The sequence below is a fragment of the Mobula hypostoma genome, chromosome 10 (assembly GCF_963921235.1).
Source record: "Mobula hypostoma chromosome 10, sMobHyp1.1, whole genome shotgun sequence".
Taxonomy (NCBI): Eukaryota; Metazoa; Chordata; class Chondrichthyes; order Myliobatiformes; family Myliobatidae; genus Mobula; species Mobula hypostoma.
Window position 1 is genome coordinate 51,036,303 of NC_086106.1, and position 15,610 is coordinate 51,051,912.

General features: G+C 42.4%; 1 protein-coding gene across 3 annotated transcripts in view; it reads left to right on the forward strand.

Moving 5' to 3' along the window:
- Positions 1–15,610, forward strand: part of LOC134352895 (sodium- and chloride-dependent neutral and basic amino acid transporter B(0+)-like) — a 91,760-nt gene that overhangs the window by 47,859 nt on the left and 28,291 nt on the right. For all 3 annotated transcript variants that reach the window (XM_063060477.1, XM_063060479.1, XM_063060478.1), the window contains one exon: positions 13,869–13,994. In XM_063060477.1, the coding sequence (XP_062916547.1) occupies positions 13,869–13,994 (126 nt within the window). The remainder of the gene's footprint in view (positions 1–13,868; positions 13,995–15,610) is intronic.

Consider the following 15,610-nt stretch of genomic DNA (forward strand, 5'->3'; position numbering starts at 1 on the left):
TTCATTGTTTGGGCACACAGAAAAATCTACAGGAAGGTGCATGCCCTCTGAATTATCCAACCCTGAATACTCCTCAAACGCTTGTTATTTATGTTCTGCATAGTCTATAGCTGTCTCTTCAGCTCTCTGAATCACTGACATTATTGCCCACCCAGTTACTCTTACTTCCTCCCAGTCGCTGTCTCACTTCCACTTTAAAAAAGCAATATCTCTCTTCATTGTTGGCATTCCCAGTAGTTGCCCATGTACCATCCCACACTCACTGGGCCATACTGTTCCACATATTTTTCGGGCACTTTGCTTTTACCAGCACAAGTGCATCACTGGGGTGCATCTGGTGAATTTCAGTCATTTCCTTGAGCTTGCGCCAGAATTCTGCACACCCTCAGATGGCCTTAATGAGGACAGATCTGACAAAATGCTCTGCTTCTCCTCAAGGGTAAATGGCTTATGTAGGTCGTAATCAAGGTCAGAAGCTCCCTTGGGTCATCAGGGCTCTCAACCTGACGTTGTTTGACCTCAATAGGTGGCATTCTGACAGATACTGTATATCTGGGTAAAACCTCTCCCTGAAATATCTCCACACTAATTCCCACACTTTTCAAAACATAAATGATGGCTACAAAGTAATAGTACACACTTGTGTTCAGTTCTGGTCGCCTCACTACAGGAAGGATGTGGATACTATAGAGAGAGTACAGAGGAGATTTACAAGGATTTTGCCTAGATTGGAGGGCATCCCTTATGAGAATAGGTTGAGTGAACTTGGCCTTTTCTCTTTGGAACAACGAAGGATGAGAGATGACCTGATAGAGATAATGGGAAGCATTGATCGTGTGGATAGCCAGAGGCTTTTTAACAGGGCTGAAATGGCTAACATGAGGCGTCATAGTTTTAAAATGCTTGGAAATTAGGTACTGAGGGGATGTCAGGTGTACGTTTTTCACACAGAGAGTGGTGAGTGTGTGGAATGCACTGCCAGTGGTGGTGGTGGAAGGGGAAACAATAGGGTCTTTTAAGAGACTCTTAGATAGGTATGTACAGCTTAGAAAAATAGGCTGTGCACTAGGGAAATTCTAGGCAGTTTCTAGATTAGGTTAATGGTCGGCACAACATTGTGGGCCTCAAGGGGCTTAATGTGCTGTAGATTTCTATCTTCTATGTTTTAGGTTAAAACTGCAGAATATGTACTCCGCAATCTGCCACATATGTGCGTCTAAACTCATAATGCCTGCTGTATTCCTTTGCATCTGTTACAGCAGGGCATACGCACTGGCAAATGTACACGCTACACTGGCAGTCCGAACCTTCAATAAGCACCCTTTGCAGCTGGTGGCCCCGTCTCACCAAATTAACACACCAAGTTTAGTCTCTTACATAAAAACATACGCATGGGTACACACACAACCAGTTATCTACCAGTTCAGCTCTCCGGCGTGTTCATGATACCAAGCAATCCTGTAGCCAACAACCGAAACAGGTCCAATTATGAATGCTGATTTAAAAACTACTCACCCACTTAGACTACTGAGATGACTGACTCTACAGTGAGTTGCAAAGGCATCCTGGATGAGCTCCCTAATGTTGTTGCATGAAAAAAGTCACTGGAGAGAAGTACTGGTAGGTATGAGGCGGTCTTGCTATTCAACAAGATGAGACAGAGCAGGCATCACATTGAGTACCCTACAGAGGCAATAGAGAAAAGTACCTGCAAAAGACATTTTTCAACTGAACCTAAACTGAGAAATATGAGTCTCACAACATGCAAGAGATTGGGCTTTAAAGTTTTCTAGTGAAAAATCAGGGATATCAGTGCTGGATATGAAAGGAATTTTTGAATTGAATTTAATTGACCCTGTTTCTTATATCCTTCACATACATGAGTAAAATTCTTACGTTAGGCCTCCGTCTAAATGTGCAATGTGCAATTTATAGTAATTTGTAATAAATAGTATGTACAACAGGACAGTCGATATAGCATAGAAATACAATTGTATCAGTGTGACTTAATCAGTTTGATGGCCTGGTGGAAGAAGCTGTCCTGAAACCTGTTGGTCCTGGCTTTTAATGCTGCAGTACTGTTTCCCGGATGGTAGCAGCTGGAACAGTTTGTGACAAAGGTGACTAGGGTCCCCAGTGATCCTTCGGGCCCTTTTTACTCACCTGTCTCTGTAAATGTCCTGAACAGGTGCCTGGGCTGTCCGCACCGCTCCGTACAGAGTCCTGCAATTGAGGGAGGTACAGTTCCCATACCAGGCAGTGATGCAGCCAGTCAGGATGCCCTCAATTGTGCTCCTGGAGAAATTTCTTAGGATTTGGGGACCCATGCCAAACTTCTTCAACTGTCTGAGCTGAAAGAGGCACTGTTGTGCTTTTTCTCACCCACAGCCGGTAGGTACAGACCACGGTGCTGTGTATGCTGTAGAACTTAAAGCTGTTCACCCTCTCAACCCCAGATCCATTGATGTCAATAGGGGCTAGCCTGTCTTCATTCCTCCTGTAGTCTACAACAAGTTCCTTTGTTTTTGCGACATTGAGGGCGAGGTTGTTTTCTTGACACCACTGTGTCAGGGTGATGACTTTTTCTCTGTAGGCTGTCTCATTATAATTTGAGATAAGGCCAATCAATGTAGTATCGTCAGCAAATTTAATCTGGCACCTGAGAGCTGTCTAGCATTGGCATTGGGTTGATTGACCAGTCAGAAACCTGCTGGCAAAACAAACTGCTGCAGTTATTCAGTGAGTCAAGCAACATCTGTGCAGGGAAAGGGATGGTCAATGTTAGGAATGAGACCCTGTATCAGCACTGAGAGTGCAGAGAAAAATGGCTAGTACAAAAACATGGGTGACAAGTGGAATTAGATTGGGTGGTGGATGACGTGCAGATGGAGCCAGATGAGGGAATGGGATAGGGAAAGTAGGGATGGAGGGTATGAAGGAGCACCAAGAGAAGAAACATACTGCAGGTGGATTGGTGTATGGGCAATGGGCAAATAGTACTAGATGGGACAACATAAATGGCAGTGCAAAGCAGATGGGTGGAGAATTGAAAAGGTGAACAAAGGGCAAGAGAGAATATTGGTGGACCAATAGGTGTGGGAAAGGAACACAGGAGATGTGGGTAACCTGAAACTGTAAAACTCAAAACGCATAGTCAGGATGCATAACTGCTCCTCCCTCCCATCATCCTAAACACAGGCATCCCCCTAGGGCTGTGTGCTGAGTCCAATGCCATACACCCTGCTCACACATGACTGCACAGCCAAACATCTGAGCATCGTCAAGTTCGTCAATGATGTGACAGTGATAGGGCTCATCACTAACAATGATGAGATGGCCTACAGAGAGTTAGTGGAGCACTCAGAGCCTGGTGTCACGCAAATAATATGTTCCTTAATGTCAACAGGACAAAGGAGATAGTTATCGACTTTAGGAGAATTCTCGCCACTCACACCTCTCTTTACATCGGTGCCACAACAGTGGGATCTGCAAGTAGTTTCAAACACATCACATACAACCTCTCTCGGTCACAGAACACATTCTACAGAGTCATGAAAGCTCATCAATGTCTCTACTTTCTGAAGAGGCTGAAGAGAGCTGGATTGTGCTCATCCATATTCACGTCATTCTACAGACATGCAATAGAGAGCATCCTGACAAACTGCATCACTGCTTGGTATGGAACCTGCACTGCAATGGACAGGAAGGCTCTACAACAGGTAGTCAAAACTGCCCAACGCATCACTGGCACCAGCCTACCCGCCATCAAGGACATATATACAGAAAGGTGTTGGAAAAGAGCCAATAACATCATAACAGATCCCACTCACCCTATCTAAGGACTGTATATCCCACTCCCATCAGAGAAATAATCCACACCAGGATCACCGAAATCAAAAACAATTATTTTCCCCAAGCAGTAAAGCTGATCAACACCTCCACCCAACTCCACCACTACTTTATTATTTCTGTCAGTTACCTATGTACAGGCTAGTATCATTTATGGCCATCCAATCAATCGTGTTGGCACGTGTCCAAGTGGTTAAGGCGTCGGTCCAGTGATCTGAAGGTCGCTAGTTCGAGCCTCAGCTGAGGCAGCGTGTTGTGTCCTTGAGCAAGGCACTTAACCACACATTGCTCTGCGATGACACCGGTGCCAAGCTGTATGGGTCCTAATGCCCTTCCCTTGGACAACATTGATGGCATGGAGAGGGGAGACTTGCAGCATGGGCAACTGCCGGTCTTCCATACTACCTTGCCCAGGCCTGTGCCCTGGAAAACCTTCCAAGGCGCAAATCCATAGTCTCACGAGACTAATGGATGCCTATTAACTATTAATCAATCAATTTATATAGGCTATCTTATGTATTAATATTTAATGTAATTTATTATTATTATTTTAATCTTTATCTTTCATGTTTCTTTTCTGTGCTGCACCGGATCTGGAGGAGCAATTATTTTGTTCTTGTTTACAATTGTGTACAGGAAATGACATCAAACAATCTTGAATTCTGAATCACTGTTCATACCATTGGGTTGTAGACTGCCCAAGCGAAATATGGGATTTTGTTCTAGTTTGCGTTTTGTCTCACCATGATAGTGGAGAAGGTAGGACAAACAGGTCAGTGTGAGAACGGAACAAAAATTAAAATGGTTGTTTGCTCCACAAAAAGGTTGAGTAGTATACATTTGTTTTCTTGATGTAGAAGAGAACACAGCATAGGCATTGTGAGTCTCTACCTTACCTGGAAGGACAGTTTAGGGTCCTGGTTGGTGGTGAGAGAGGATATATAGGGACATGAGTGAAGAGTCAGAGGCCTAGAAATTAAAACACAGAAACAGGCTCTTTGGCCCATCAAGTGCATGCTGAACCATTTAAGCTCCCTACTCCCATTGACCATAGCCCTCCATACCCCTACCACCTACATACCCATCCAAACTTCTCTTAAACATTGAAATTGAGCTTGCATGCACCAGTTGCGTTGGCATTACACACTCTCAGGACCCCCTGAATGAAGCAGTTTCCCTCATGTTCCCCTTAAACTTCTCACTTTTCACCCTTAACCCATGACCTCTACTTGGAGTCCCACCCAACCGCAGTGGGAAAAGCCTGTTTGCATTTACCCTATCTATACCCCACATAATTATGTATACCTCTATCAAGTCTTCCCACAGTCTTCTATGTTCCAAGGAATAAACTCCTAACCTATCAATCTTTCCTTATGTGACGGGACCCTGAATTACCCCTATGAACTGTGCTTTGGAAAAGAAAGAGAGTTATTTAACACCGACTTGTTTGTAACAGAGAGAGAGAGAGAGAGAGACGAAGACTAACTGTGGGACTGTCACTTTAAGGAACGAGAAAGAACTGGTTAACTGTTGGATTTCTGCTGAAGTGGAGATAGCACCGAGCAGCCTGTAAGTTGCTATGGTGACCGAGGGCATTATTAAATGGACATGATTTTTGGCAGGTTGTTGATACTTCTTCAAGGACTTCTTGCCTGCTTGCATTTCTTCACAGAGAGAGGAAGGAGGGGTTATTTGAGTGACAGTTGATGCTCAGCACAGGAAGATAAAATAGGAGGTCAGATGATACAGACCTCAGACACATGTTTGGACACTGAATGAGCATTGCTGTGCCCGCAGAAAAAGTGGGTTTTGGAGGATCGATCAGGCGGATCGATCCATCACTCTTGCAGTGGAAAGAGGAAAAAGGTTGACTGGTGAGGAGTTGTCCATGTGTCCATCCTCGCCTGGGGGATAGCTCCACCACAGAAAACCGGACCCCTTTGTTAAAGTCACAGTCGATGACTTTTAAAGGATTTCGAAGGACAATGGAAAGATCGACAGTGTCAGCTCACCTGAAGACTCAAATCTCTCCCCCTCTCTCTCTCCATCACTACTTAACTCAATACCACAAACTGAACCGAACTGAACTGAACTTTACTCATCATCGTAAGACTGTATCTTTTTACCCCTAGACTTAAAGAAGCTTGGTTTTTCATACATATATTTCCACACTTACTGATATACTTATATATATAATCATTGCTAACCTGTTTGATTTATTTACATTTATATTACTGTATTGCGTAGTTACTTATAAATATTATTAATTTATAGCAATACGGGACTCCAAAGTGTTTTCCATCTCTGCTGGTTCTTTATTCCCGTCACGGGGTACATGACACCTTATAACTCAGGTCCTCCAGTCCTGGCAGCATACTTGTAAATTTTCTCTGTACTCTTTCAACCTTATTTACATCTTTCCTGTGGGTAGGTGACCAAAACTGCACACAATACTCCAGATTACACCTCACCAATGTCTTATACAATTTCAACATAACATCCCATCTCCTGTACTCAATACTTTGATTTATGAAGGCCAAAGTGCCAAAAGCATTTTTTATGACCCTATCTGCCTGTGACATGACTTTCAATGAATTATGGACCTGTGTGCCCATATCCCTTTGTTCTACCACATTGCTCAGTGCCCTACCATTCACTGTGTAAAGCTTACCCTGGTTGGTTCTACCAAAGTGCAACATCTCACACTCTGCATGAAATTCTATCTGGCATTTTTCAGCCCATTTTTCCAGTTAGTCCAGATCTCACTGCAAGCCATGATAGCTGTCCTTGCTGTACACTACACCTCCAATCTCTGTGCCATCTGCAAATTTGGTGATCCAGTTAACCACATTATCATCCAGATTGTTGGTAATAGATGACAAACAATGGACCCAGTACCGATCTCTGCGGCACTCCACTAGTCATAGATGTTCAATCAGAGAGGCAACCATCTACTACCACTCGCTGGCTTCTCCCACAAAACCAATGCCTAATCCAATTTACTACCTCATTGTTGTGTCTGCAACTACATACAACTACATACTGTATATATTAGATAAAAGAATATACACAGGAAATTGCTCTAACTGGTGTATTTACATTGCAGTGAGAAAACCAGAGAGAGAGAGAGAGAGAGAGAGAGCAATGCACATACTTAAACAGCAGTGTGTATGCTGACATCGGATCAATATGTTGTGCTACGTAAGGAGGCTGGTCATTGCTCTAAAAGAAATAGATCCATACATTACACTTCCTCCCTCTTTAGATTAATGCAACACAAACTGTGTACGTACAAAACATTCAATTTCCCTTTCACATTTCAAATAAACATGATTTCACAATAGCAGTCCATAACTAACTTCTCAGTGTTAAGGATACAGTCTATTTCTTTCAGGACAGCGCCTCTGGTCCTGTAGAGTGGCATCAGGTCTGAGAGGTGTCTTGTCTAAGTTCAAAGGTACATTTAATGTCAGACAAATGTATATGATATACATCCTGAAATACCTTTTCTTCGCAACTATCCACAAAAACAGAGGAGTGATCTCAAAGAATGAATGACAGTTAAATATTAGAACCCCAAAGCTCCCCCAGCTCCCCTCCCTCCCTCGTTCTCTGTTTCTGTGTCACATTGCTGTCAGTGACATCATCACAGAGATGTAAGTCTTGGAGCTTGGAGGTTCATGGCAGGGAGAGTTCCTCCCTTCTGCCACCTGTGTGAGATGATGAGCCTATCGGGACTTTGAGACTTTGTTTTCCTGTGCCCATGGTCTGCTCTTTATCAAATTATGGTATTGCTTTGCAATGTTGTAACTATATGTTATAATTATGTGGTTTTGTCAGTTTTAGTCTTGGTTTGTCCTGTGTTTTCTTGTGATATCATTCTGGAGGAACGTTGTGTCATTTTTTAATGCATGCATTTTTAAATGACAATAAACGAGGACTGAGTGTCCTCATAATCTAAAAGTCTGGTCACTGTAATGTCTCCATCTTGTTGGATGTAATTGACTCAGGTGTGCACTTCAGTTGAGCATCCAGTATCTGGTCCACATGATGTCTCCATGTCTGATCTCCAGCATCCACTATGTACAACTGTGGTCCAGTTTTTGTAGCTATCCTACCGGGTTGTCCACGTGTCTTCTTGGTAATCGTGTGCTAGGACTCCCTACCCAATCTCAAAGCCCCTTGCTGCTTCACTTGGAAACTGGCTCAACTGTTTATTCTGTACTTCCCTCCAGAGGTCTAGTTTCAGGAGGTCTATGTGATATCTCAGAATCCTTCTCATGAACATCATTGCAGGTATTTGATTTGTAATTGCTTGAGCAAAGTTCTGATACACAAAAAGGAAGTTGTCCACCTTGTGCTGAAGAGAAATGTCCTCTTTGTCCATCACTTTAATGGACTTCTTGAAGGTTTGAATAAACCTTTCAGCCAACCCATTCATTGCTGGGTGGTGAGGAGCTGACTTGAAATGTCTGATACCATTTTTCTTCATGAACAGTCGGAATTCTTCTGACATATATTGTGGTGCGTTGTCTCTCACAATTTATTCTGGTAAGTTGTTTCTGACAAAGATAGGTCTCAGAGTGAAGACAATCTTTGCTGAGGAGGTTGACTTCATTTGTATAACTTCTGGCCACTTTGAATGAGCTTCCACAGCAAACAGAAACATGGAGTTCATGAAAGGCCCAGCAAAGTCAATATGTACTCTTTGCCATTGTGAAAGTGGCCACTCCCACAGGTGTAAGGGTGCTCTGGGGTACAATCTGAACTTCTTGGCATTTTCACGAGCTTCTGGCCAAGTGTTCAATCTGATTGTCTATTTCTGGCCACCACGCACAGCTCCGGGCGAGACTCTTCATCTTGACTGTACGCAGGTGTCCTTCATGCAGATTTTCCGATACTCTGGCATGCAGTTTAGAGGGAACAACACGAGATCCACACATCACGTTCTTTGAAACACTAGCAGTTGATCTCATCTCGTTGAGAACTCTGCAAACAAAGGATTATCATGAGCTGGCCATCCTTGCATCGTGATTTCATAGACTTTTGGCAACTGGTCCACCAATGCTGTATGGAACATTTCTGTTGGGTCTCAGTATGAAGACTTTTCTTCTTCAGTTACCAATAGTGGAAGACGTGACAAGCCACCAGCATTGCTGTGTTGCTTGGTACCCTTGAACTGTATGTTATAAAAGAGGGCTCCTAGGAATAGTGCCCAACTTTGTAACCATTCCAACATTGGGTAGTAGTCATCAATGAAATTCCCTTTCAGGGATTTCAAATGGACATGAGGGGCTGGTGATCTGTCACTAGTGTAAATATTCGTCTGTGCAGGTAGTGGTGGGACTTCTTTATGCCCCATACTAGACTAAGGGTCTTTTAGTCAATCTGTGCGTAGTGTGTTCTGTGCTCAACAGCGATCTTGAAGCAAACACAATTGGGCGTTCAGATCCATCTTTCATAACGTGGTCAAAATGACTCAATACCATAAGAAGGCACATGGCACACCAGTCTGATGGGCAGGGATGTGTCATAATAGGTGAGCAGTTTATCAGATGTTATTAGTCTCTTTGTTTCCTTAAATGCTTTTTCACATCTTTCTGACCCACTTTGCTCTTCTCTGTAATGATGCATTCAATGAATGCAGCACTGTAGCAATGTTTGGGAGAAACCAGTGGTAGTAGTTTACAAGGCCCAAGTATGACTTGAGTTCTGACATATTTTCCAGTTTGGAAAATATCCAGCACTGCTTCAATCTTCTCTTGTGACTTATGTAAGCCATGCTTGTCAATGACTTGTCCAGATTGTGAGATTTCATTCTTGAAAAACTCACATTTCTCTCTCTTTCTGCGCAGACCATACTCACTCAGTTTGGTAAGCAACTTAGCAAGATTCTGGAGGCATTCTTCTTCATCTTTACCAGTCACAGTAATGTCAGCAAGCTAATATTATGTTCCTGGGATATCATGAAGCACTTAGTTGCTGGAGCTGATTCGACACCAAAGATGAGATGATTATATTGCAACAGACCCTTGCAAGTGTTGATCGTGAGGAACTTCCTGCTTGACTCCTCAATCGCCTTTGCTAATAGGCTTGTGACAAGTGTATCTTTGAAAACCTCTCCTCACGAGGATCCAAAGATGCAAAAATGTCTTCTATTTGTGGCAGGAGATACTGGATAGTATGCAGCACCAGGATGATGGTCACCTTCAAATCCCAACTTATGCGAAGGCTCCAACCTTGATTACTGTGACGATGGGAATGGTGCAATCGCTACACTCAGTCTTAGAGAGAGTTCCAGATGCCTCCAAGCTGTGCAGTTCAGCATCAGCTTTAGAACACAGTGTATAAAGCATCGGACATGCTTTATGGAATATTGGTGTTGCTGCTTCATCCAGTTCAACTCTGGTCTTCATGCCTTTCAGTTTACCAAAACCCTTCTCAAACACGTTCTTATTAGCATTAAGCAGCTGTGTAAGTCTCTGGTTAGTGCTACCATTTGGACTGCAGTTGCCTGTTGATGCCACACAGAGAGCTTTGCTTGAGTGCTACTTTAATTGGATTTTTCTCAACCATTCATATCCAAAAAGTGCTGATCCTCCACTTTTCAATACATAAAGCTCTAACTGCTGTGCTTGGCTTCCACACGTCACCTTCACATTCAGTTTGCCTTTGAAGGACACTTTTTCACCTATGTTGGTCTTTAGCATTACTGAAGTCCTCTCTAATGGTATCTTAGAAAACAGTCTGTTGTAGTCAGCCTCTGGAATTATAGACAAAGCCGCCCCTGTTTATAGCTCCATTTTCAGTTTTACAACAGACACATCTGTTGTGATACATATTATATTGCAATCTTCTGCAGTAGTACCATGCATTTCTATGCATGACAGTTCACCTTTGTCAGACTCGATGTTGTCTGATTCAGTTTTACATTTGGTAACTTTATGCATTTGCTTAATTTTGTGTTTGAGACTTTTCACTTGGTTGTGCTTTCGGTCTGCCTTGCACACTCTTTCCATTTGACCTTCTCTGTGACAATTTCTGTAGACTTTTTCTTTGAATCAACAGTCATTTGCATCATGGGAGGATTTGCCACATAGCAAATGTTTTTGCCTTTTTGCACCTTTCAGGGACATTTTGTGTAGTTCACTTTAGCTTTTCTATAGTTCTGCTGCACCCTTTGCTGCAGTCTCTAATGATATTACAATGCCCAATGTCCGTTCTAAGGTTAGGTCACTTTAGGATAGTAACCTCTTTTGAGTGCTTTGACTATGCATGCCACATACAAGCCTGTCCCTTAATGCATCAGAAAGTCCATCTCTAAAGTCACAGGACTGGAAAAGTTTGCACAGTTGTGCTATGTATTCGGTAATGCTTTCAAATGGTTGGTTCCTTTTGTAAAATCTAAATCTCTCAGCTATTACCAGCAGTTTAGAGCTCAAGTGATTTTGTGAATTGGTAGCAATTTCGATGAATGTCTTGCTTACTGGCTTTGCAAGGTTACTAAGTTGTGTAAAAAACTGTACATTCTTGGGCCCATTAAGCTAAGAAGCGTAGGGGCTCTCATTTGCTCCTCTACGTTGTTCACATTACAATACAGTTCAACCCTCTCGATATGTGGCTCACAGCCTTCATTAGTTCTATCTAATTCGTCAACTTTCCCGAGCCATCGCCATGTTATTTTCACTTTAAATTCAATCCATCTTTCACTGTTACTCACGGGTTCCTTTGTTTGTGTCTGTGACGGTCTTCTCTGTACTGTTTAACTCTTCCTGTTTCATCCTGTAATCGTGCCGTAACTGTTGGTGCAGTTTGTGATAGTTTCTGACATTCAGGTTCGTACTCATTTCCAATTTGTTGAGTCTGTGAACAACTAATATCAATTAATACCAGTGCCCAAGAAGGGTAGTGCGAGCTGCCTTAACGACCATTGTCCAGTAGCATTTGCATCTATAGTGATGAACTGCTCCGAGAGGTTGGTCATGGCTAGAAACAACTCCTGCCTCAGCAAGGACCTGGACCCACTGCCATTTGCCATAATACGATGCACAAATCCACGGTGACTATCCCTAATCTGTCTCTGACTATTCATATACATATGTATCCGGTCCCTTAGAATATCTTCCAATCACTTTCCAGTTCTGATATCAGGCTCACTGGTCTACAATTTCCTAGTTTATTTTTAGAGTCTTTCTTAAACAGTGGAACAACATGAGCTACCCTCTGCTACCTCACCTGTCACTTGCCACCCACAGGGTCTGAGGGAAGGCCTCGTCAGGCCCTAGGGATTAATCAACCCTAATCTACCTCATGACAGCAAACACCTCCTCTTCTGTAATCTGTACGGGGTCCATGAAGTTCATGCTGCTTTGCATCATTCCTACAGACTCTCTGCCCATCTCCTGAATTAGAACAGATGCAAAAAAAAATTTAAGATCTCCACGATCTCTTTTGGCTCCACGTGTGGATTACCATTCTGATCTTTCAGAGGACCAATTTTGTCCCTCGCAATTCTTTTGCTTTAACCTATTTGTAGAATCCCTTAGGTTTCTCCTTCATCTTGTCTGCTAGAGCAATCTCATGCCTTCTTTTAGCCCTCCTGATTTCCTTCTTAAGTGCTATCTTGCATTTCTTATACTGCATAAACACCTCAATTGTCCCTACCTGCCTACACCTGCTGTGCAGCTCCTTTTTTTTCCTTAACCAGCATCTCAATATCTTTTGAAAACCAAAGTTATCTAAACCTGTTATCTGTAATTTTTATGTTGACAGGCTCATACAATTTTTGCATTCTCAAATTTCACCTTTGAAGTGTACCAAGAACACAGAATTGGACTTTCTCCAATTTAAAATCTTAACCCGCAGACCAGATCTATCTATTTGCATATTTACTTTGAAACTAATTGCATTATGGTCACTAAATGCAAAGTGCTCCCCTACACAAACTTCTGTCACCTGCCCTGTCTCATTCCCTAATAACGGATCAAGTATTGCCGACTCTCTCATTGGGACTTCCATGTACTGATTAAGGAAACTTTCCTAGGCACTGATACTTTAATAGTAGTTGTAAATTAAATGAAGGATGCCCAGTTGATGCCCAGCAGGCAGAAATACATTTAAGCACCACAGTTAATGGGAAAATAAAACAGGTGTAAAGTGATGAACTGACTCAAGATAAATCAATGTGTTTTTAAACAATAATTTATATCAGAAGATACTTTGGGGTTTCTGCCCTAAAGTAGTTTTCTACATATTAACAAAGAGAATAAAGAACAAATTAAAAGAATGCAGGGTAAAAAAATGGATGGTAAGAGTGACTTTAGAGCCATGCCTGGAAATTAAATATACCAGGTTATGAATTAGGTGTAATCATAGTTTACTTGGAAACATATACCACCTTAATGAAATTAAAAATCTGCTGCTTCAAATAATGCTGTACATTCCTCCAAGATGAAGTATGAGGGGTGATTGATAAGTTCGTGGCCTAAGGTAGAAGGAGTCAATTTTAGAAAACCGAGCACATTTATTTTTCAATATCATCCCCTCCTACATGTACGCACTTAGTCCAGCCATTGTGGAGCATACGGATCCCTTCTTTGTAGAAGTGGTCCACAGCAGGGGTGATTGATAAGTTCATGGCCTAAGGTAGAAGGAGATGAGTTATACAGCTCTTGTTGCATGCACGTGCAATTCAACTCCGAGTGATAATGCAGAAAGTTTGAAGTTAATAACTCATCTCCTTCTACCTTAGACCACGAACTTATCAATCACCCCTGCTGTGGACCACTTTCTGGAGGTCCAAGATGCCGACTTCTACAGAGAAGGGATCTGTATTCTCCACGACCGCTGGACTAAGTGTGTAAACGTCGGAAAAATAAATGTGCTAGGTTTTCTAAAATTGAATCCTACCTTAGGCCACGAACATATCAATCACCCGTCGTACACTTGCTTGTGTTTACTATATATACAGTACTGCATACTTATAAGGAGCATTAACTGCGATTGTATCTACTATTTAGGTTTCGGTTTGGCTTTCATTGCCTATCCAGAGGCTTTAACACACCTTTCTTGGGCACCTCTGTGGTCCATCTTGTTTTTCTTGATGTTGCTCACTCTGGGACTGGACACTCAATTTGCAGGTTTAGGTAAGAGTAATGTTACCACATTTAACTAAATACTTTTGATATTTATCTATATAAGTTATCAAATAATTTTCAGTCAAGTGGAGAAATTATTGCTGGTGGTTATAATGATCAGATATTCCATCTGGGAAAATCCTACAGTTGTGTATAGAGCTCTGGACACTTCTCAGTCTTGGTTCAGTCTCAGTTTTAACAATTCCATAGTTTTGTAGTCATTGCTTGAAATGGCACGTAGTTCTGCTGCTACATAGACCTCACTGAACTGGATTGGGCCAGCATCATGTGGCAAATAGAAGCTGGTGCACGCAGAAAAGGTAGACCAGTGTGGCAGTTCAGGACGTAATGCTTCAGCAGTAAGATCTTCAGATTGTAATTTTTCTTGGACAACAAACTTTTTGTTTCAGAGGAATATCACTTCAAAAATTTTGACAGGGTTTACTCTGTCCGTATATTCATCCTTCTCTATTGATCTCCCTCCTGGTACTTATTTCTGCAAGCGGAAGAAATGCTACACCTGCCCATTCACCTCCTCCATCACCTCCATTCAGGGCTCCAAACAGGTGAGGCAACACTTCACCTACAAGTTTGTTGTATGCAGTGCTCACAACGTGGCCTTGTCTAAATTGATGAGTCACAACATAGACTGAGGGACCACTTTGTCGAGCACCTCTGCTCTGTGTGCTACAAGCAGGATTTTCTAGTGGCCAACCACATTAATTCCAATCCCCATACCCATTCCAACATGTCAATCCATGACCTCCTCTACTGTCATGATGAGGTTACTCCCAGATTGGAAGAGTAACACCGCGTGTTTCATCTGGGTAGCTTCCAACCTGCTGGCGCAAACATTGGTTCTTGAACATTGCAACTATAGCTCCTGGTAATATTTCCCCCTCACCCTCCTTCTTCCCTCTTCTTTCATTCCCACTCTGGCTCCCCATTTACCTCTTCTCACCTGCTATCACTTCCCTCTGGTGCCCCTCCTCCTTCCCTTTCACCCAAGGCCCACCCTCCTCGCAAATTCCTTCTTCTCCACCCCTTTACCTTATCCACCTATCACATCCTAGCTTCTTACTTCATCCCCTCCTCAACTCATATAGCTTTACCCATCACCCTCTAGCTTGTACTCTTTCCCTTCCCCCACTTTCCTATTCTGTCTTCTTTCCTCTTCGTTTCCAGTCCTGATGAAGGGTATTGGCCCAAAACATCCTCCCTTTATTTCTTTCCGTAGATTCTGCCTCATCTATTGAGTTCCTTCAGCATTTTGTGTGTTTTGCTCAAAATTTGCAGCATCTACAGAATCTCTTGTTAACAATTTTTTTTAGATATTCCATTATTGTTGAATTTCTCTGTTCAGATGATAATTGGTATTTTTCCTGAACTGAATCAAGTCCTATTTCTCTGCTAATGATTGCTGTGCTGGGTTTCTGAGGATATTAATTTTGCAGTCTGTGGTTTCTTCCTGAAGTTTACCATGTTAAAGTAACTGGAACACTTCCACTGTGAGGACAGATGGATAGAGGAAAACAGCCCCTTTCGTCATACTACTAAGTTGCTAAGCTAGTCCTATTTGTCTCTGTCTGGTCCATATCCCTCTAAGTCTTTTCTATCTGTCCCAA